The 23,592-nt window shown below is 47.1% G+C and overlaps 1 protein-coding gene across 1 annotated transcript in view; it reads left to right on the top strand.

Annotated features, from left to right (window-relative positions):
- Window positions 1–19,561, top strand: part of KCNK1 (potassium two pore domain channel subfamily K member 1) — a 42,758-nt gene extending 23,197 nt beyond the window's left edge. Inside the window, exons 2-3 of the mRNA XM_044239348.1 lie at window positions 14,755–15,150; window positions 18,318–19,561. Coding sequence (XP_044095283.1) covers window positions 14,755–15,150; window positions 18,318–18,577 — 656 coding nt within the window. The 3' untranslated portion in view covers window positions 18,578–19,561. The remainder of the gene's footprint in view (window positions 1–14,754; window positions 15,151–18,317) is intronic.
- The last annotated feature ends 4,031 nt before the right edge of the window (window positions 19,562–23,592 follow it).

The raw sequence follows: 23,592 nt of genomic DNA, 5'->3' as shown, positions 1-23,592 counted from the left end.
AGCACTGAACATTCTCTGTGTGCTTGGGTCGAATACCTGATCTTCCTCCCCAGGGAATCCGGAGAGGGGTTTCCGTGCTTTTTAAGCTGTCCAGTTTTTAAAAAAACAACAGGCTATCAATCATCCCATGAATCTGACACTGTGGTTTGTTCGCATGTTAGCTTGGTTTCAGTTTGGATTTTCACTTTGTACTCCTGGATTTTATCCTGAAAACTCCTTTCTGCAAAGTGGTACTGAATGCTGATTCCATCCTACACATGGTCCAGGTTAGAATGTACCTGATCGAGGGCCTCAGCGGGGCTCTTCCTGCCTCATTCTTGCTTTATGCCATTGCTAACCTGAGGTTTTGGATGAATGGAAAAGAGAGATTACAAATTAAGCATATGTTGGGGGGTCACCGCTATTACTTCAATATTCTCATTTTTCCAGTGAGGCTCTGCAAAGGGGACCTCGCACATGTATCCAAAGAGAGAGCTGAGTTGCGAATTCTCTTCTCCAAACAGAAAGACTGTAATACCCCGAGTGTGTGGGAAGCAGCAGTGAGAGAAAGCCATATGATACTTGTTTGAGGTGTTAAACATTTTTTGTAACATTTAAGTAAATTGGAAACTAGTTCTTTGATAAAATATAACTTTTTTTTTTTTTTCCCCACCACGGGTAGATTCCAAAAGACCTGGAAACACTTATAAGAAATCACAATTGCAGGATATCCGTGTGGGCTTAACTCAGACTGATTTATTGTAGGCTGATCAGGTAAAGAATAATGGCATAAGGGGCCTGCCTTCTTGTTACTGAACCATCTTAGGGACCTTTGGGAGGCCCAGCCTTGCTTTTGACCTAGTGATTAGCCCAAATTCAACAGACTCATCATATTGCTAATTTCATCTCCATTGAAAGAGAAAACAGACAGGGAAGTCATTAATTATAGCTACATGTTAGTGGTAAAATGAATTGGCCTCAACAGTTAGGTTCTGTTCACGTGGACTAATTTCCCCATGCTGGAAATCTGGTTACATTTTACATATGTATTTTTCATCTCTTGGAGAGGTACCCCTGTACATTGTTCCAAAGGAGATAGTTTTCTGGGAAAATGTTGAGACTAAAGGTCAGGACTGTCTCGTGTCTGCTGGTAACAGCCTTTCAGGACTGCCTTCTTCTGCACAATGCCCCCCGCCTCTCGTGGCTGTGTGAACTTGCCACCTGTGAGGCTCTGTGCCGGGCTCCAGAGTTAGAGAAATAAGCAAAGAGCACCAGGGGTCAAGCATATCTTAAAGACACATGTAAACTGATCATGATTATACAAGTCACTGACCAGTTAAGATTGCTTTCAGCTCTGGTCAACCGAAGTTCCAGTTTGTAGTGGCTGACACTGATGGGGGGACAGTTTTCCTCTGGCTATGAGGTCTGGCTGTGAGCAGTTGCTGGAGTAGGTCTAGCCACTCAGCCTGGCTGGCCCCTTCTTCCAAAGGAGCTGTCACACTCACACCGTGCCCCAGGAGTCCCAGGATGAACGCTCAGCTCCAGATGTGCTGTCTGAAATAAAGGCAGGAAGAAACAAAGCTTTCCTTGGACCAGCTTCCCTCTAGTGGATTCCCACTCATAGCTCCTTAGACGGGTCTCTGTCAGACAGTCAGCTCCCAGCTTCTGGGGCGGCAAGGAAGGTAAGTGTGCAGCTTCTGGGTTCTGGGGTGTCACCTGCTATGGGAGCCCATCCAAAGACCTACGCCTGAGGGGCAAGAGATGGCAGTGGCAGGGATGGGCAGAGTAGGAGAAAAGTGAGCAGGAGCTCTTTGTACAGGGGACATGATAAAAGCCTCATCTAAGACATCAGGGGGCTGATAGAGAAGAAGGAATAAATTGGGGAAATTCTTCCAAAGTCAGTGGCTCTTGGTGTTCGCTCGAATGTTGGGGGGAGGCCCGAAGAGTTGGGGGTTACTGCTAGGCACCTGGTGGGTGGACAATGGAACTGTTCTCTAACCTAGAGAATGCAGGTGTCCGTCTGGGTGCTGGGTTAGAGGCAGCTGTGGTCTGTCCAGTGGGGCGGGAACGGAGGGCTGGGTTTGATGAGAGAGGTGGGGGCTTGGAGTACGTATGGACCGGGGACTTCGGGTTTGGGGGCGGGGGGTGCATGTAAGTATTATTTGAAATTTAACGGCTTGTTGGGAGTTCCTGGGTTAGAGAATGGCCCCCTCGCTGCACGCTGACTGGAAATCATGTCTCTATGAATTCAGTTCCACTTTTCCTTCCATGATGCACCATTTTCTCTGATGGGTTCCTATTTTTAGCACTTTTCCCAGAGTGAGTTCCCTTGAGTCACTGTACTTCCTCCCTTGCTGGGTTTTATTTTCCTGGTCCACAGTCCCCAGAGAGCTATGCTGCATTTCACGTTTCTTTCCAATTAAACTCACCGTCTCAGGGGGTTTTATGATGCTCCCCAAACAGACAGCCTTCTGATTCACACGGCCAACAAATTCGTAGTAAGGGCACCCTACAGGCAAAGCAGCTCTCCTAGGCATGTAAGCATTCAGCAATAAACAAGACGAACAAGGGCCCTGTCTCCATTTTGGCTGGGGAAGCAGCCAGCACAAAACTGAGTGAGATGATGTTTGGAAACTGCAGTAGGGTGGTGGGCGTCAGCAACTGCGAGGGGATGGAGCTGCTGGGAGAAAGCAACCTGGGAGCCTGCTCTTGAGGTAGTGATACTGAGTCTGAGACCAGAATGAGGAGGAAGTACCAGTCCTGGAAGTCTGGAGGGAATAGCACATGCAAAGGCCCTGGGGTTGGAGGTTGGACTTTCTGAAGAGTACACACAAGGCTGGTGTCCCTACAGGGTAGTATGTGAGGGAGATAGTAGTGGGAAAATTTGGTCACAGAATTTAGTCAAGAGCCAAATCCTATAGAGCCTTAGAAAACATAGCAAGGAATTTAAGTTCACATTTTCTTTCTAGCACTTGCAATGAAAAGTTGTTGGAGCAGTTTGATCTAATGAGTAATGGGATATAATTTTCATTATTAAAAATTACAGTGTTGTAGTGGATTGGTGGCAGCCCCCCAAGTTTGTGGCGATGTCCTAACCCCTGAACCTTATTTGGAAAACGGTCCCTGCAGATATAATGAAGAATCTTTTTTTTCCTTCATATTTTTGTTCATTTATTTGTCAAAAAGAGGGAGCACAAGTAGGCAGAGAGGCAGGCGGCAGAGAGAAAGAGAGAGAGAGGAGGAAGCGGGCTCCCTGCTGAGCAGAGAGCCCGATGCGGGACTTGATCCCAGGACCCTGGGATCATGACCTGAGCCAAAGGCAGACGATTCGCTGACTGAGCCACCCAGGCAGCCCTTATTAAGAATCTTGAGAGGAGATCTTCCAAATTATCCAGATGGGCCTGAGATGCGATGACGAGTGTCCTCGAATGAGACAGAAGCGGAGAAGGTACAGAGGCGAGGTCGAGTGGAACTGGGGGCAGAGGGCAGAGTGATGCCGCCATGAGCCAAGGAAGCCACCTTCCTTGAAGCCTGGAGCCACCAGAGGCTGGAAGAGGCAAGAAAGGATCCTCCTCTAGGGCCTTTGAAGGGAGCGCAGCCTGCCGACACCTTGATTCCAGACTTCTGGCCCCCAGAACCGTGACACACACTTGTCTGTTGTTTTAAGCCATCACACGGGTGGGGTTGGTTAGGACAGCCACAGGAAACCAGCACGGGTGTCTCCCAGACTTGGCGTAGGGCAGAGGGGGCAGGAGGAGTGTGTTCCTTCCAGTCAGTGGGGAGAAATCATGTGGCTTGGGTTAACGGGCATGGGAATGATTAAAACAAAAGTGCTCTGATTTAGAACATACTTTAGAAGTAAAACCAATAGGATTTGTTGATAGTCTTGATGCTAAGGACAAGGGAAAGAGGAATTTTTAAAAAATCTAGCTGGTATTTGGCCTGAAGAACTAAACAGGTAACAGTACTGAAATGAGGAAAACTAGAAGAGGGACTGGTCTGGGCTGTGGTTTTCATAGCAAGGGGCAATGGTGGGGGCAGGAGGTCCTTTGTGTGACGTAATCAAGGAACTTTCTTGGATCCAGCAATTTTGAGGTGCCTGTATCACATCCCAGATGGGATTTTGAATCGGGTTTTCGGCATGAATTTGGAGCTCAGAAAAAGGGGAAGGCAAGTACATTTGGGAGTCATTAGGGTAGATCAGTGGTTCCCAGCCCTAACTGGTGACTCTTGGGGAGCCTTGGGGGGGAGACAGCAGCCTGGCAGGTGCACCCCAAGAATTGTGTCCCACAGATGGCAGCCGATAGCCGACTTGCTTTAAAACCCTGGAAACACTGTGAGGAAACCCCCGACTCTCTCTGCTCAGCCCCTTGCCCATGGCCCAGGAGTGTGTGCCCTCAGAGAGCAGCTGGAGATTTCAGCTCCTCTGGCTGAGGAGATGATGAGACTTTTAGAGGTTTAGAAGGCTTAGAAAGCACATTTGGCTGTACCAGAGTGTAAGTGCTATACCTCTGGGTTCTGCTTCATCTTGTTAATGCTTTTATTTAGTATTTTTTTTTTAAGGTTTTACTTATTTATTTGAGAGAGCAAGCAAGCGAGGGAGAGAGAGCACAGCAGGGTGAACTGCAAAGGGGGCGGGAGAAGCAGGCTCCCCGGTGAGCAGGGAGCCCAATGCAGGGCTTGATCCCAGGACCCTGACCCAAAGGCAGATGCTTCACTGACTGAGCCACCCGGGCACCCTTGTTAGTACTGACTGTAAAAGTGGGATTTTAAGGAATAAAGACAGTCTAGGACTTCCTCAGAGGCTGTCTAGATGAAAAGCTATTAATGTCCACATTTCAAAGTCTCGACGCTTTTACTTTTTATTATAGTTATTATGAAACCTGTAAAATTAGAGAATTGTGTAATGAGGACTCCCTCCACCCCCAGGCCAGCTGTCCGCATTCAATTCTGCCATCCTGTTTCATCTGTCCCACATGCCTCCCCCACCTTTTAATTTTATCCTAGCGTATTAGTCCATTTTTTCAAGGCAGTGCTGGGGTGACATGGCCCCCAAGTCTTGGTGGCTTCCAGTAACAATGTCCTTGGTGGGTGCAGGTGGCCCTGCCCCTCACCTTTACTCTGGGGCCAAGGCAGAAAGGGGGGCCTCCACCTGTGCAAGTCTGCAGAGAAAAGGGCTATTTTGAGTCACTCTCCGGGCATTTGACAGGAATTCAACCCTGCTCATACCAAGTCTGGACATTTAAATAAGGACCTGAGCTTAGGATTCCTGCCCCGCGTTTCCACTCTGCTTTTCCTGGGGCACCTTTGAAGGTAACTACTTAGAGGGGAGCCTGGGTGGCTCAGATGGTTAAGCAGCTGACTCTTGGTTTCAGCTTAGGTCCTGATGTCGGGGTTGTGAGATCGAGTCCCATGTCAGGCTGGGCATAGAGCCTGCTTGACATTCTCTCTCCCTTTCCCTCTGCTCCTCCCTCCCTTGCTCATGCGCATGTGCTCGCGCTCTCTCTCTCTCTCTCTCTCTCTCCCTCCCCGTCTAACCTGGGTGGCTCAGTGGGTTGAAGCCTCTGCCTTTGGCTCAGGTCATGATCCCGGGGTCCTGGGATCGAGCCCTGTGTCGGCTCTCTGCTCAGCAGGGAGCCTGCTTCCCTTCCTCTCTCTGCCTGCTTCTCTGCCTACTTGTGATCTGTCAAATACATAAACACAATGTTTAAAAAAAAAAAAAAAAGACTGACTAGGAATCTCCTCTTCTCAGTCTGTCTCAGCAAGTACCTGAACAACTAGACCAGAGAGGTCATTCATTCGCCTAAGGAGTCCTAGGGGTGTTTTGCATGGGTAAGAGTGGGGGAGGTCAAGTTATGTAGATCAACTAGAGATGTCCGGATGTCATTTGTCTGCTCTGGCTTGGAGCGAGTAGAAGATCTTTGTGCGCCCAGCAAGTGGGTACCCCTCACAACGCTGTTTAAGGCCTAGGACTCGGTCTTGTTCTGTGCTCTGCCACTTAAGGAAGGACCTGAGTATTTCATCACCTGATTTTTCAGCTGCCAGAAGGGAGTTGACTGCAGCTTCAAGAACAGTGTTGCCTCTGACTCTGGCAAACCTTGCAACGAAAGACTTGCTCAAGGATCTAAAGGAGAAAGGGTTGGAATTGCCCCGAGTTTATAACCTGTTGTATAACTATTCTGTCCCTCTTTCTGGTGTAATGTGCCACCCAGTAGAGGAGTTTTGTGGGAGGGGACCTGCAGTTTTCCCTACCTTTGGTCACTGGAATCTGCTGGTGTCTCCCCATGAAAATGGGACTGTGGTAAACGGCCACCATATTGGATCAGTTTACACTGGAGGGAACGAGAAACTGAAAGGGAGTCTAGATCTTTCTCTGGGGTCATTAGTAGACCCTCCCAGTTGCGGAGTGGCCACAAAGTTCCTATATCCGATTGGTCCCTAAGTGCTGTTGTTAGGTCTCTGGTCACTCTCAGGAACTGCTTCAACCGTCGGTGTGGAAGAAGTGACCTTGAAGGATGTGAGGAGAATTAACATGTGTGCAGAGAACAGAGATGAGAGTGCAGACAGTTTTTAACCAGCGTGCCTAGATAGAGTGTGACCCACCAGAAAGAACAGACTTACTGTCGAGATGATTTCATTAGCGATGTCTTTTGGCATCAAAAAAGGAGTTTGCCTTCCCCGCACTTCGGACGTACCAGCATCTGTGCTAATTGCTTCACGTGGGTTATTTTATGTAAACCTCGTTGACCCCTCCGTGAGGGTAGGAAGTATGACTTATATGTGATAGATGAGGAAAATATAGATATAAAGTTTCCCGGGGCCTCACAGCGAGTAGGGAGCAAAGCCAGGGCTCAGTCGAGGAAATCGGATTCCTCCTGTTCCCGAATCTCTGCTGAGTTTACACGTGTGGCCTTTGTTTGCACCTTCCTCCCGGTGTTCTCAGAGCTCAAGCCTCAGAGTCTTTACATTCTGATGGAAAAGGGAAAAAAAAAAAAATTGGCTTTATTTCAGGAACCTCTCCCTCTAAAAAATGTGGAGATTTTCCCATCAAGCCAGGCGGACACCTGTGTTTTCCTCCCAGAGCCCCTAGAACCCTTGGAACATCACTGTTTTGAGACCCTATAAAGAGAGGCATGGAAACGTGGTTGGATTCAGCAGATGTCTAGGTGTCCCCCACCCCTTTTCACCAGGTGGCAGTTGGGGACCACTGTGGCTTCTACTAATCTGAAGTCAAGCTTTGGGCCAGGCAAGATCTCCATTGATGATACGCAGGGTTGGAAGGCAGAAATTCAGCGTCAAGTAAATGGTGTGTCTTCTTGGCATCCAGCATTTTCTCTATTATCTTTTGAGCCTGTCTTCCAGAGGGCAAGGTGCCCAACTGTTCCCAGGGCAAAAGAAATTGAAATCCTGAGCTGTCTTCCCAGCATCCATGCCGACAGCATGAAGCTTAAAAGCCTGTTCTGAAAGTGCATCCCTGGCAGGCCTTTCCAATAGGATCTCTTTTAAACCCCATGGTCGTCGTGGCTGTGGGATGATGATGTCAAACCTGAAGGCAAACCTGAGCAAAGTGGCAGGTGGAGGAAAAACCACTTCAGTTAACAGATCGGGAAGCCTTGTCTGAAATATTGGGGCTCTAGGAAAAACTCGACCCATTGTTCTGTTGCTTTCTTCAGCTTCGCTTGGTTGTCCTGCTGCCAGAATTCCTAAGAAATGGCCAGGAGTGGGTGGGAGGGGAAATAAAATTAAATAACGAAAAACACAGACTAGAATCTGATGGGTGCCTCTTCGGCTGTGCCATTTCCCGCAGCGATCAGACTTTGAGTCTGTTTTCACTGTCCCTGCAGGCGCCCCAGCGGTGAAACCGTGGGTCCCTGTGTAACAGACAGGCAGGCGGGAGTGTGTACCCGAGCCCGTGTGCCGACCCCTCCGCAGGGGGCGCCGAGGGACTGCTGTCCGGGGCGCGCATGTCCAGTAGCAGCTGGTATGGGAACGCCAGGCCCGTCCACGGGGTTGTCGCCTCTGCAGCAGAGGCTCATGTCTGCGGGAGGAGACGGGGCCTGCGGTCACTGCGAGGATGGATAAGCCCCCTGACTTCTGTAATCGGGACCGGAAGATCAGAAATGATTTCACTTAGATGAAATTTCGAAAGTGGAAAGAAATCTTGGGAATAACCTCAAGGTAAAGGCAACCGTGAATCAAGAAAACGGGAGGGTTAGGTCCAGCAGGGATTGGGACAAGTCAGTGCTCTGTCCCCGTAGCCTGGCTCTGGCCTGGAGCCACTAGGTCACCAGGGCTGGGGAGTTTCTGGAGGTCCCAGCGTTAGGTAGCCGAGCACTGCCGTCGTTGTCCTAGGTCTCATCTTCTTAGAAGGTTCCTTTCCTTGGAAACATCCAGGGATTTCTCCAGCTTTTATCCCCCAGGTAATTGGGGAATCGGCCGCCACCCCCTTTCTGTTCTCCCTTGTTCCTCCTCGCCACAGCCGCCGGACCCCAACTGAAAAGATTGGTAAACACAGGGTTCAGTTCTGCCGCCCTTGCCTGCTTGAACTTTGCTAAACTAATGACAGTCTCCTTTCCTGTAAGAGAGGGATTTGCCTGCTGATCTCTGAGGGCGGCCCCTGCCCACCGCCTGGGGCCTCACCCACCAGCCACCCTCCTTTTCTCTCTGGAACACTCTGCTCAGGTCTTCAGGCGAAGCCAGAGCTGACAAGTAATGAACACCGAACACCGGGAGACCTTAAAGGTTCTAGGAGTTCAGAGTATGGAAGGGGTAGTTATTCATGGGCCATGTGCTGTGCCCCTCCTGGAATGCTGTCAGGCACATCTCCCCGCGCCTGTACCCAGTCCACTGGACTCTTCCTGGGGTGCTTATTACAACAGGCCCCGGAGGCTTACTGTTGCTTCTGCGCATGCCTATCCAGAACCAGCCTCCTGCTTTATTAGGTCTTTTTATTTTGACTCTTTGACCTCTTGGAGCCTTGTTGCCCCTGAAGGAACCCCCCTTCCCAGGGTCAACCATTCCTAGAGAAATCAGGGCTTACCTGTGAGCCCACCCTCCAGATACAAGCTGACCAACCCAGAGCCCCCACCCCCAAGCTCCTCCTTTCTCGGACTCTTACCCTCCGAGCTACTGTCCCACTGCCTTGGTGACCCCAAGGCCAGATGCTGGACAATGAGGAACAACATCTGTGCCCCAACGCACTTCTCACAGCAGCCGGCATACCCTGCCTTGCCTGTTCCTTCCCGTAGGAACCACAAGAAATGCAACTGCTTGGAATTCTGGGAAAGCTGTACTAAAAATGTGACATAATTGGGTTATAGCCTCCTATTGGGTAGTGGGTCATGAGCTCCCTTTTCCTGCCTCTGGGAACCTAACAAAGACTGTAAGTCACAGTGCTCAACAGATGGTATAGTTGGACAAGCCGGTGGGGACAGGTGGGGATGATTACCTGCTTTTTTCCATAGGGAACATGTATAATTATGACAATTAGCAAAAAACGCCTTTGGCTGATGATTTCCAGTCTACTACTGTGACATAGAGTATCTTCCCGCCAATGTTCCAGATTAAAACTGAACGATGTGGTTAGGCTCACGGGGAAAGACAAGGTGGGTGGGAAGCTGGGCTGGCCTGCTGGTGCTGGCCTGATCAGGAATGGTAGAAAGGAGGATGGATAGTTGGAAAATAGTGCACTCCTTTCCCTCCTCATTTCAGTTTGGTGAAGCAGGGCTTCACGGGGGATCTTGGCTTGCAAGAATTACTCAGAAAGGCTAGTGTGGGAGAGGACATTGCAGGGATATATGTCCTTAAAAATGACAGAGAGGGGCGTCTGGGTGGCACAGTCAGTTAAGCATCCAGCTCTTGGTTTTGGCTTAGGTCATGATCCTGGGGTGGTGAGATTGAGCCCCGTGTTGGGCTCTACGCTCAATGCAGAGTCTGCTTGGGTTTCTCTCTCTCCTTCTCCATCTGCCCCCCTCTCATGCTCACTCTCCCTCCCTCTCAAATAAATAAATAAATAAATTTTTAAAAACTATGAGAGTAAATTGTAAACGATGGAGAGACAGTATTATTTATTTGGGACATAGAATGAAAAAGTACACGTTTCAGAGTTGCAGGAAATGGATAATGCTTCAGAAAGAAAGAGTCCATAATAGGAGTTCCTAAGTTGGCCGGACTCCTCACCTAAAGTTTAAAATGAGAAAAATGAAATATTTTTGGTTGAGTACTTCGGTACAGCCAGCAACAGGTAGAATACAACGAAAAACTGCCTATGGAGTCAGAATCATCGGAACAAAAGGACTTGTTCATATGTGAAAGATTCTATGTTGACTCTAGAAGGCCAAGAGAAAAAATATGGTGGTGTTCCCAGCACTATTAGCGAAAACCGTACCCACATAAAAGTGGGCCCAGGTGATAGGAGGTGGGTAGGAGAGCCGGCAGGACAGAGGGTTAGTCTGTATACTGCATGCTTGTGCCAGAAAGGAAGTGTCATTGTGCCAATACCACCCAGGAGCTGGGTGTTCGGACTCCTGGGGATGGCCCCTGCTGGGAGCTGGTGGTTTACTCACCTTCCTAAACTACTTCCGTTATAAGCAAAGTGAGAGAAGCTGGACGTTCCACGTCCTGTCCATGACCCCGATGGAAGGGATGAACAGAGTTCACCCACGTGTGAGTCTTTGAAAAGTGTTGCAGTAAAACACGGAACTACGAAGGCATGTTGTGTGTGGGGTGTCTGGAAGGTAACCACGTACTGAAACCTTGGAACAAAAATTTATTGCAAACAAAAGACACAATGAAAGTAGCAAAGTCAGCGTGACCAGAAGACTCTTCATTGCCAGACAGTGCATTTGTGGCCCTCCTGTGTGTTGGATGGCACCGTGGTTGGAGAGCCAGGAGAGCCTCACAGTAGAGGAGGACAGGATTTCCTCCCCATCAGGGGCTCACAGCTCAGTGGGAGAGAGATAAGTAATAAGCGGAAGCCCAGGATTGCAAATTACACTCTATTTTACAGGAGAGGAAACATTGTAATTTATTTCAATATCTCTACTGGCCTTAGTCTTCAGAGGTTGAGATTCTGTCGTAGATGGTTTTTAAGCAGGTGTCAAGCGCACTGACTGGGAAGTGTATATGTTGTACTAGATCATTCTAAATAATCTAAATAAATACAGTATGTGTTATATGGTCAGGATCACAACCAGAGGCGTAGCAACCAACTGTCCCTCTCTCAGAAACATGTGTGGGAAGAAGTTGCCCGTCGGTGACTTGGTCTAATGACCTGAGTAGGAGCCCACAAAGGTTTTCTGTCTTGGACTTTATTCAGGAGGACTTAAATACCAGAAAAACCGGAAGGCCCAGGTTCAGCAAAGAACACCAGCTATGTAAGGTTTACTACTCTTTTGCAACATTCTTCGTGGTTTGTAATGGATTTTAATAGAAGGTTTTAAAATAGGAGCTTTACTTTGTGATTCGTCTAGGGGTTCAACTGACTGCACTTGAGTAAATTATTCACCACTTCATTAAAATTCAGTAGCACTGAAGGCTTCAGTCTCATGCACTCAGGGCTGTCCGTTGCAAAAGAAATGCTGGGCGCTCTGCGCAGGGGCTAGTTTTCCCAGTCTGTCCTGCACCGGAAGTATAGGCAATACCAATGGAGTGTAAATTTAACACTTTTATTTTCCATTAACGAAAATTATCTATTTAACCTCAGGAGAAGAAACAGGCTTTCAGTGAGTCATCTACATGTTGGTGATTTTAAATCTCTTAGTGGGAACATATTACTGGCTTTATGCATTTTGATAATACATTACTGCGAAGAGGGGGAATTTGACTTCTTTGCTAGTTTGAACGCCTTTTGTTTCTTTTTGTTCTCTCATTGCGGAGGCTAGGACTTCTAGTACTATGTTGAACAATAGTGGAGAGAGTGGACATCCCTGTGTATTCCTGATGTTAAGGGGAGAGCTCTTAGCCTTTCCCCAATGAGAATAATATTCACTGTGGGCTTTTTGTAGATGGTTTTTATGATATTGAGGAATGTTCCCTCTATCCCTATACTCTGAAGAGTTTCAATCAGGAACGGATGTTGTATTTTGTCAAATGTTTTCTGCATCAGTTGAGAGGATCATATGGTTCTTGTCTTTTATTGATGCGCTCTACCCGTTGATTGACTTGTGAATATTGAACCACCCTTGCATCTCAGGCATAAAACCCACTTAGTCGTGGTGAATAATCCTTTTAATGTACTGTAGGATCCTAGTAGCTAGGATCTTGTTGAGTATTTTGGCACCCAAGTTCATCGAGGATATTGGTTGAATACCCACCATTTGCATCGACGTGGATGGAACTGGAGGGAATTATGTTAAGTGATGTAAGTCAAGCAGAGAAAGACAATTATCTTATGGTCTCACTCCTTTGTGGAACATAAGCAATAGCACAGAGGACCACAGCGGGAGGGAGGGAAATCCAAAGGGGGAGAAATCGGAGAGGGAGATGAACCATGAGAATCTGTGGACCCCGAGAAACAATCTTGGGGTTTCAGGGAGGAGAGGGTTGGGGAGGGTGGCAGCATGTTGGGTATTGAGGAAGGCATGTACTGTGATGAGCCCGGGATGTTATACTTAACTAATGAATCACTGAACACCGCGTCCATTAGTACACTAATTATGTACTATACAGTGACTACCTGAACATAATAAAAAAATAAAAAAAATTTTAAAAAGACATTACTGCAGGGGACAGGCTTAGAGCCTCATCATGATTATCTGCATTGCTCAGAGATAAGATTTTAGTCCATGAAGAGTCAGTTAGCACTCTAATGGAAAGAGCTATTGTCATTTGAGAGTAGAAATTACATCCTAAAATATTTTAAAACTGGACCTTTGTTTACTTTTTTTTTCCTAGTAGAACTGAAATCATGTCATTTATTGGAACAGATGGCACAGAAGAGGTGGGCCACCAGGAAATTGGCGTGTTCTACTTTTAGGGGGAAAAAAATATATATATATATATATATAAAAGCAGTACAAAAAAGCATAATGAAGTTATGGACTTATGGGCTTTTGCCGAATCTGGCTGATTCAACTCCTCTCCAAAATTCCCGCCTCGGTGGAAGGCCTCCCTGGCTTCCCTGCTTGAGTTCTATGGTCTCCTCCTACTTTGACACCGACTTCGTGATCGCTTTCCAGTGGCTTCGTCACGGTCAAGTGCAATGTCCTTTCCAGAGATCTCTGACCCTGAGAACATCCCTTCTGATGTTTCGCCTCTCCCCAGGCTCTTGCTACGTGGCTGCTTTACTTGGGCCTCGTGGTCATGAGCTGCATTTCTCCTGCTTCCTTCTGTGGTGGGAACAGCATTGGCCCCGCCGTCCCCATCCTTCCTGTTCTCCCTGTGCTCCTTGCCTTGCCCACTTCCCTGGCAGCCGTGCCCAGAGCCCAGCACGGTACGGCGGGAGCCGCTGGGTGGGCGCGGCTGCTCAAAACAACCATTCTGAACCCCTTTCAAGAATCTAAGATTCCAGGATCTCATCCCGGAAAGAGGCACATGGGGCTGCATGCGCTGCAGACAATCGCAGCAGGTTTCTGGGACTCTGGAGCACATTCATCCGCCTAGGGCCTCCCTGGCCGGCAGATAACCCCCGACTGTTGTGTGGACACGGTGCCTGGGAATCCCTGGGGAGGCTTTCCCTGACCACCCGTCCCTGGGCCCTACCCCACAAACTGCCATAAAGCTGAGAAAATGGGGATCCACAGCGGAAGGGTTTTCAGAGTTGTTTATTTTTAAGGAGGCTATGCTGGAGAAATCTGGTTTAGAAATCACGTTTTAATCCTAATCACATATGTGAGGCTTCTTCAGGATCCAGTTTCTCTCTCTCTCTCTCTCTCTCACATACATACACACACACCACACACACACACACACACACAGGCATTTTGTTGCCTTCTTCCTGAACTGACTTGTACAGGCGTGTCAGGCCTTTTGCGGTGAAGTGCTTGTGAAATTTTAAACGTGGTTCTCCGAGCTGCAGCTGCCTGGCTTCTCTCTTGCTGGCTCTTGTTGGATGAAGCCTGGGGAATGGCTTAATTTGGGGATGATTCAGACCTGGTGGAAAGTCAGACAGGCGTACATCCGGATCATGGGGCCTAGCGTGTTTTTTTTAAATGTTTGTTTGGGGGAATGTACGACATCTTGGAGCCTTTGGAAATGACAAGGGAGGGAAGTTACAGTTTCTGAATATGCTGTTAGCCACATAGCTGAGCAAGTACAAGAAAGGCTCGGTCCCGTGGCTTGGTGTGCCTTAATCTTCGTTTTCCTTTGGTGACGTCTGTGGCTTCCTGGCGTCTCCTTCAGATGCCCACTGTCCAGCTGCCCCCGTTAGAACATTGCATGAGCAGTTTGTGGTGGAGGCAGGTGTAGACTGGTGTTTGGTACTAACGAGGGTCCCGGGGGGCGGGGGGGGCGTGAGGGCAAGGGGCATCAGCCTGGGGGAGGAGGCCTGTCCTCTGATGCGTTTGCCTGGCTGGTCTCAGACAGTGTTTCTGTTTCAGCCTGACGGTGGGTTCAAAACCAGGCTCGGATGTGAGGGGAAGAGCTGGTCCAATTTTGCCAAGGGCAGTGACATCCTTTGTGCAGTGTTCCCGTTGAGACTTTAGAGTATCAGACCCGAGCTCCGACTCTTTGCCTTGGTTTGAAGGGGTCGGGGTGGACAGCAGGCAGGCACGAGTTGACAGAGGTGTACTCTGCCCCCACTTCCTACTCACCTCAGTTTACCTCCTCCCCATGCAGGTTATGGCCACACCGTGCCCCTGTCGGACGGAGGAAAGGCCTTCTGCATCATCTACTCGGTCATCGGCATTCCGTTCACCCTCCTGTTCCTGACGGCGGTGGTCCAGCGTGTCACCATCCACGTCACCCGCAGGCCTGTCCTCTACTTCCACGTCCGCTGGGGTTTCTCCAAGCAAGTGGTGGCCATCGTCCACGCCGTCCTCCTCGGCTTTGTCACCGTGTCCTGCTTCTTCTTCATCCCGGCGGCTGTGTTCTCCATCTTAGAGGACGACTGGAACTTCCTCGAGTCCTTTTATTTTTGTTTCATTTCCCTGAGCACCATCGGCCTAGGGGACTACGTCCCTGGAGAAGGCTACAATCAGAAGTTCAGAGAGCTCTATAAGATTGGGATCACATGTGAGTATCGGGGACCCCGGACCCCATCCCCTTTGGCCTCTTCTTGCTGCTCCATGCCCCACCTCACCTTCCAATGAATAGTGTCCTTCGTAAAAGCCCTGACTGATAAATTTTTAAGCTCTTTGTGCAAAACTCTTACTGCTGAGTCTTATTTTTTCCAGGTACCTTAGAACTGCTGATCAATTTCCTACTAACGACTAATGCTATAACTGATCAATTTCTTACCAATAACGTAATAGGCATTGTAAATTACAGTGTAAAAATGCACCGCCTAGAATATACCGGATTGCCAGCTTTTAATTAAAAAAATTTTCCTGCTTTTATTAAATATTTTAAGTTCCAGAAAACTAGGCTAGGATGTAGCCTGTTCCTATTAATCATGTTCTTCAGTTTGCCAAGAAAATCATAAAAGAGTTGCGTATCTCATTTGTCCATCTGGTTCTTTTTCAAAGAAGTTAGAATATATGTGAACAATTTTCAGAATTTTGGATGTGGAAAGTAGGCATTCAAATTCAGATGGCCGGTAGTTTATCATTTTTAAACATTTTTTTAAAATTGGATGTCGGTATTGAGAGCTTAGAAACCTGTTTTCAAGAAACTTTTCATTTTTGCATAAAAATACACACACAGTCTTCCTTTCTGCCATCTCAAGAACTTTTCAAGATGCGGCTCATGTCACGTTTCCGAGGAGATCACAGGAGGGACTCAGGCAGTCAGATGCTGTGTCCTGGCCCTGTCTTGTCGTCATAACCTGACAACATGCTTAGTTGAATTATGTATATTTTAACACCTACATTAAACCAGGGGCTCACCCAGGACAGAGACCCCAGTCATGAACCCCAGTGCTCTGAACAGTGCCCGGCTAACACACAAGTTCCAGAAATGCTTACCAAATAGTTACAAGCATGAGCTCCAGTTTCCTATAGTTACCATAATTCTTTGTACTGTCCCCCGCATATTTGAGCACTGGCTCTACAGTAAACTAACGAGGCCTCTGTTGTTGACTGTTCCGACTGCCTCCTGTTGGGGGACATTATAAACAACACCGTAGTAAATATTTGTATATGTTTATATTTTTTCTACTTGGATATCTATCCAAGAAGTAGGATGGCTGGCCCAAAGTGAATATCCCTTTCTTGGGACTCCCAGAACATGCCGACCCTGCCCTTTGCAAATAGTGTTCCAGGCCTACACTCTCAGCATAGCGATCCGAGCGCAGCGGTTTCGGCCCTCCCGGGTGGTGGGACACCAGCCTGTGGGCTGTTTTTGTGGCAGATTTAATAGCTCCGATAAACGTTAGCTCAGCCTTTTTTTCATGTGGTAGGTAAACTATTACCTCCTTATTTTAAGGTAGTATTTTTAGGACTTGGAGAAGTTGAATGCTTCTGCGATTGCGTTTGCTAGGGCTGCTTGTCTCTTGTGTTCACTGTCGTCTCATAAATTCTGCCCAACTGTCGAACTCCCTCAATTTTTCATATAACGCTAAATCCTTACCTATCATCTTAACACTTGTTGCTGTGTGAACCAGCTTGTTACAGGCGGTCTACGTAGCATATGTGCTGAACAGAGCAAATGAATATTCCAAAAGTGTATTAGATTATGAATAGGATAAAATCCTACCGCTTTTGCCTGAAACCCCCGTGGAATATTTTTGTCCGTGTTCAAGGGCTTGACTAAACACTGGATAAAGGAAAAGGAAGGGAATTGTCAACTCGTCCGACAACGTCATTGCTATTTCTTATTTTTAAGATTTATTTATTTATCTTAGCACATCACCCTTGCACAAGCCAGGGTGGGAGAGGGAGAGAGAGAATCCCAAGCAGACCCCCACCGAGCCGGGAGCTGATGTGGGTCTCCATCCCCGGACCCTGAGATCATGATCTGAGCCGAAATCAAGAGTCAGATGCTCAACTGCCCGAGCCACCCAGCATCCCTGTTATTGCTCTTACAAAAATACACCATGTTATCATGAAAACTTAATAGCCAGGCTCTCAGGATGCTAGAGCCGTGTCTCTCTGCATTCTTGAAACAATCAGCCTCCTGGTTCCTATTATGCTGCTCATTCTAGCCGGTTCACTTGTTTTCTGAAAATCCTCTGCAAGCATTTTACCACTGGGCCACGAAATTGGGATTTTTGTTATTTTTAGTTTTCATTTTCACTTCCCTGTCCTTTCCATGATGAATTTTTTATCTCCTAGAAACTGATTTTAAATGTGTTGGAACTCACTCAGAGTCACCACTGTCCCATCACTGAATTGAAGGAACAGCACATGGCCTGAATCCACAGGTTATCTTCTATTTCGGAGTAAGAAGCTGGTGGAGTTAATCAGTGAGTGGTCCACATGCCCCCAAAATGACTGTCCCATCACGGACAGCTTAGTGGGCAGTTAGATCCCGGTCGGGTGCGAATCGCCACACGAAGACCAGTTTCATGTCTGCGTCCATTCTCAGAGGGATTCTTATCTAGCTTCAACTATAATTTCTACTGCAATACTTGTTACTCCTTAGTGGAAAAACTGATGAAAGTCTTGAATCCTTAAGAAGATGGCAAGCTCTGCTCCCAGCACTCATGACAATCAAAACCCTTCGGGACATGTCACTGACTTTTTTTTTTCTTTTTTTTCTTTTTTAAGATATTATTTATTTTTTTGAGATAGAGGATGTGAGAGAGTGAGCATGAACTGGGGAGGCAGAGCGAAAGGGAGAAACAGGTTCCCCGCTGAGCAGAGAGCCTAATGCAGGACTCCATCCCAGGACCCTGGGATCATGACCTGAGCCGAAGGCAGATACTTAATGACTGAGCCACCCAGGTGCCTCTGGCTTTTTGAGAGCCGCTGGTCATGAAGCAGAGGTGGAGAGCCTCTGCAGGTCACCCTTGAGGTGTGGGTGAATACAGGATGGTATTTCTCCTTACGATGCCACGTCAGCTCCAAGTTTTTCTTGTTTTCTCAGAAATTACACCCTGATTCGGAATAATCCCAAGTTTATAGAATGTTAAGTCATTCTTCATTTTTCTCTGGGTGGTCCCTCTTGGAGCCACGGACCTCAGAACATTCCTAGCGATTCGGAAGGTGGCGGGGAATTAGTTCAACAGCACACTGTCTCTGTCACCACTGAAGTCATCTGTGACTCGGTCCCACTGAGACGCTGTCTTTCTTCTCACCCAGGTTACCTCCTCCTTGGCCTCATTGCCATGTTGGTAGTTCTGGAAACCTTCTGTGAGCTCCACGAGCTGAAAAAATTCAGAAAAATGTTCTACGTGAAGAAAGACAAGGACGAGGATCGGGTCCACATCATAGAGCACGACCAGCTGTCCTTCTCCTCCATTGCCGACCAGGCTGCCGGCCCGAAGGAGGATCGGAAGCAGAACGAGCCTTTTGTGGGCCCACAGTCTTCCACCCACCCCGACGGCTCCGCGGGCAACTGAGGGCTTTGCTGCCTTGTCCCGGGAGCACCAGGGCCGGGGCAGGGAGAAAGAGCCTTTGTCTCATTGATTTGTATGAGAATGTAGAGGCCAAGATGATCTTTTAACAAATATCTACTGTTTGAAATATTTACAAAAAACAAGTTCAAAACACCACAAAAAAACAACATAATGGAACAAAGCAAGCTTTTACTCTGGAGGAGTGACCTCTGAGGAAACAGGATACGTACCTATAATTCACATGTGACAAAATTACCTAGACTTTACGAATAGGTAAGGATACATGAAGAAGGGTGCTGCTGTGGGTAGAAGCTGATTTTATACTTTTGATCGGGGACTTTGGGATTTGTGTTTAAATCATTTTAGCTAAAGGCTAAATAGCAACATTTATATTTAAGAGCAAAAAAAAAGTATAGAGATGTGTTTTATAAATAAGTTTATGTGTACCTGTTTGCATGTGCCCATCCCAAATCATTATTTTTGTAGAATCTAACTTAAACCTACTATTTATAATGATTAGGCAACCGTTAACTGTGTACATACAAGTATAAACCTGTTTGTATCTTGTACATACGGTTTAGCCACCGGGTCCCAGCATCCTTCTTAACCCAAGATTGTAGATATTTTTCCTTTTGATTTCTCTTTGTACTCAAAAATCCAGTCGCTGCAATAAAATAAGGGAACAATACACTTGAGAGTGAGTTACTATAGGATTCTGCTACAAAAAATGTTTCCACCCTTTGTAAGAGTACGATAATCTATGTCTCACATGTTTGTAAGCCTTTCTCCGGAGGGGAACCGCTCACGAAGAATACGGTTTGTAAAAGAAGTTACTTTGTTTTGAAAGTGCGCTGTGATTTGTAGTCACCTGGTCTGCACAGCCCAGGACGTGAACGTAGGCACCTGGAACGAACAGATTCTGTCAAATTAATTGGAGAGTTTTTACATTTACAAGCTGAAATCAATAAAAGTCCTAGCTGGTCGCAATCCTATGTTTTACTGTATCAAGGAAAGCCTTCCTCTGTGTACACACGAAGTTTGTACTCCTTTACAGAAGCTGTTCAGGCAGCATTTAAATGGTGCACACAGGACACTGTTAAGAGTGTTCAAAGATGAAATGAAAAAGACCCCGTGAGATCACTGAGCCTTGGGGAGATCACTCGGAAATACCTCCGTGACGTGCCACCCTGTTACCAGCCCGATGCTGCTGGTTGCTGGCCTGTCTTTATTGTAGGAGAGCCCGTCTGGCCTCCGAGCAACACAGCCCTAAGAAGGAAGTACCTCGGCTCCAGAAGCCCCCATGCTGCCCCAGGTCCCCCGGAATGCCATCAGTAGACCCCACCTTCCCAGTGCTGGAGTCCATACGTGTTTTCTTGCTCTGAATCTGGATGATATTGCCCCGTGAACACATTTCCGTGTGTGTCCCACGCTGACCGTCTCCACAGTGGGGACTGCTCTTAGGTGGGGGTTGGTGATGGGGTAAGGAATGGACTAGAGACTCTTTAGCAGGAGGGACATGCATCAAGTACACGACAGGGTCTGGAAAGTTCACAGTGACCACAGCGCAGGGTGTCGCAGGATGTCGCAGGATAAAGACCACAGAAGCCGTGGGTTTTACACGGGGAGAGTGTGTCTTTATGTTCTGCGCAGGAACAGAACGGATGTGCGCGACTAATCGGAGAGGGGGGCGCAAAACACAGAAGGAGAAAGAGCAGAAAGGGAAGATTCTGAATCAGGAGGTCATCAAGTCCTGCAAGGGTCAAGTTAATTTTCAAAGCATAACTTTATGAATCTGCAGAGAAGGCACTAACCCTTAATGCCCTTCCAGTTTGCCTTAGTGGTTTTGAATGGGAAGGGGGGACACGCAGAAATGGGAGCAACGTTTGCCTCCCGCGTCCTGGGGGATGCGAAATGTAAGGCTGAGTATCTTCCCTGTGCTCTGCTTTTCATCCTTGGCCGTTGGGCAGATGCTGCTCTGTGGTCCTGAGGGGGAGCCAGCTGTCAGTCAGAGAACAGAAGCAGAGAAGCAGGACCTGCTGGGTGGGGGCAGAAGGAGCCCAGGGCAGCAGGGAAACGACCTTGGAACCTTCTAGCTGAAGGTGGGCGAGGATGAAGCTGGCAGTGGGGGTAAGACTAGCAGGGAGATTTGGAGTCATGTGTCAAGGATAAGCACAAGGATCCAACTCTTGGGCAAGGGTGTTCTAGATTGAGTTCTTTTTTTTAGGATTTTATTTTCCTTTTTAAATATTTTATTTATTTATTTGACAGTGCACAAGGAGGCAGAGAGGCAGGCAGAGAGAGAAGGGGGAGCTGTCTCCCCGCTGAGCAGAGAGCCCAATGCGGGGCTCGATCCCAGGACCCTGGGATCATGCCCTGAGCCGAAGTCAAAGGCTTTAATCCTCTGAACCATGCAGGCTCCCTTCTAGATTGAGTTCTTAAGAATCCTTACCAAATGCCCTCAGAGAAGCAGCAGAAAGCTTTTTCTTTCAAGGAGAAGACCCCCGTGTGTGACTTTAAAGTCACATGCGCCCAGCAGGCATCTGGATTTGGGAGCAGCAGGTAGACCCAGTGTGAGCAGGGACCAGTGTTGACGGAGGATGAGTTCTCCATCTCCCAGCGGTCCAAGGCAGTGGAGCACAAGGGCTGGGAGCAGTCTCCAGAAGAAGCTAAAACAGAAGTAGAGCAGATGAAGTTGGGCCCAGAGGACTCTGTTTATGAGGCTTGGTCTCTGTAGGAATCACCCCCCTCACACACAAGGGATTTAAAAGGTGATTTGTTCAAAAGCCAAAGAGGGCGATGAGTGGCTGGGAGAAGGGGATGTTTTCTGAACAGATGGTATGGTGTGACTTAAGGCAAAAATGGGAATGACTCGATCAGTAAGATGGGGAGTTGCTTCTCTTGCCTGAAAAACAGTCGTGCCCACACTGTACAGCCTTCTGGAAGCCTTTCGGAAGGTGAACAGGGAGATGTTTACAAATCTGGCAAAATACTGAAACTTTCAATGCAAAGTTTTATTAACCCTTTAAAATTACCAGTAGTACCTCTTAAAAGCAGCAGGTATTTGCTTAAGAGTTCATTTTAAGTTGGCACAAGCTTGGCCTGGAAGGGAACCGAGGATTCTCTGTCTCACTGAGAAGGCAGTGAGCAGAGCTTCCTGACTGACTGAAAACCGCCTTACAGGGCTGAACCGGAAATCATACAGAACTTACCATGCATTTGACTCCCCTGGTACCATTTTCCATCTGTCTCTTTTCACACATGCAGAATTTTCCCTGTAGTGGTGTATTATTTTCCGAGAGTTCTACTTGTTGGAAATTTGGTACATCCAAGCCTTTTGTGTGAAGGCAAAACAGGAAATGGTTTGCTGACGACAATTTTCCAAACATCTCACTTATCTAATAGGAGCTGTTGGGCAAATTCAGCTTTTGAAAACACAGTAAGGAGCCCAGAAGTAGGTAAAAACATTTTTACATATCTTTGCAGCCTCTGGTGAAGCACATTTAGTAGGAAACGAGCCCCTTCTCGTTTCCACCCTACTGACAAAGGGGAGCGCTTCTACCCAGTTCTCAAATTTTGAGTGAGCGCCCTTCTCATAGTTTTTAGGTAGCAAGATATTAAAAGGCATGGTGCACATTGGCAGAACCCGCTGTGCAATCATCAGGCAGACCCAAGTCAGCACCGGATCTCTGTCCCTTAAAAGCATCCACGGTTCCTGCACCGTCCACCTTGGCCTCCTGGGCCACTCAGAGTCTGGGGACAGTTTGCTGCCAGACCACCCTTTTGCATACTTAAAAAAAATGGCCAAACACTATCTGACAACTTTCTCCCTTAACTGCAGGCTTTTCCATTCTGAGCGAAACGGCAGGGCACGCTCAGGCCAGCACAATTGTAAAAGTGTGAATACTTAATGAGGAAAATGGATTTTCCACATTGGTAAAACTTTGCCCAGCTGCCTGTGTGTGGTTTGTGGGTCTGAGGGCCCTGTGCCACCTGCTTTGAGAACCACATGCTAAGCTAGCAAGTGCGCGGAGAGGAGCCGAACATGAAAGACAGACTCAGACACAGAAGAAAAGAACTGCCTTCTACAGCCCTCCCCGGAGGGGCAAACAGCCCCCAGGACAGCACACTCTGTTGTTATTGTTGTTAAGATTTTATGAGAGAGCTTGTGTGCATGAGTGGGAGAAGGGGCAGAGGGAGAGGGACAAGCAGACTCCCACTGAGCAGAGAGCCCCACACAGGACTCGATTCCAGGACCCCGGGATCATGACCTGAGCCGAAGGCAGATGCTTAACCGACTGAGCCACCCAGATGCCTCTAGAACACTTTTTTAAAATGTTATTTCAACATTGTGATTTTTGTAACAATGTTAAACTATACTTAATATACTCTGTTTAAGGAGATAGAGTAAGTGAAGATGTAGTTCCATACAAAATGATTAAAATTAGGCAGTTTCTTCTAAAGATTTTATTTTTCAGTAATCTCTACACCCAGCATGGAACTCGAATTCTTAGACCCGAGAAAAGTAGTCATATGCTCCAACCACTGAGCCAGCCAGGCGCCCCGTGAAGAGACTTGTTTTTCAAATATAACTTCCATTGTCTGAAAAACTCGCTTAAGCTAAATACCTCATTTTCCAACATGAGGTAGCAAGTTCATGAGTGTATAGCCTTGCTATCATTTACCTGACTGCTAAAATCTCCTGTAAGTAAATTAGACATTATTTATTTTTAGTTGGAGAAATTGAGCTTTGAGGGTCTTTTTTAATTCTCTTCCATTATTTATATGATGTGACTATATATATATATAGTCACAACATATACAAAATGCATGATCATATATATACACACATATACAAAATATATATACAACATATACAAAATGCATGATCATATATATATGATATATATCATGATCAAAATATATATATATTTTGTATATGTATATATATGTGTATGTGATATATATTCTATATATATGATTATGCATTTTGTTTATTTATTATTATTTATTATTTATTT

Source organism: Neovison vison, chromosome 2, assembly GCF_020171115.1.
Source record: "Neovison vison isolate M4711 chromosome 2, ASM_NN_V1, whole genome shotgun sequence".
Classification (NCBI taxonomy): Eukaryota; Metazoa; Chordata; class Mammalia; order Carnivora; family Mustelidae; genus Neogale; species Neogale vison.
Note: the sequence above shows the minus strand (reverse complement) of the source record. Positions and strands in the feature narration are given on the sequence as shown.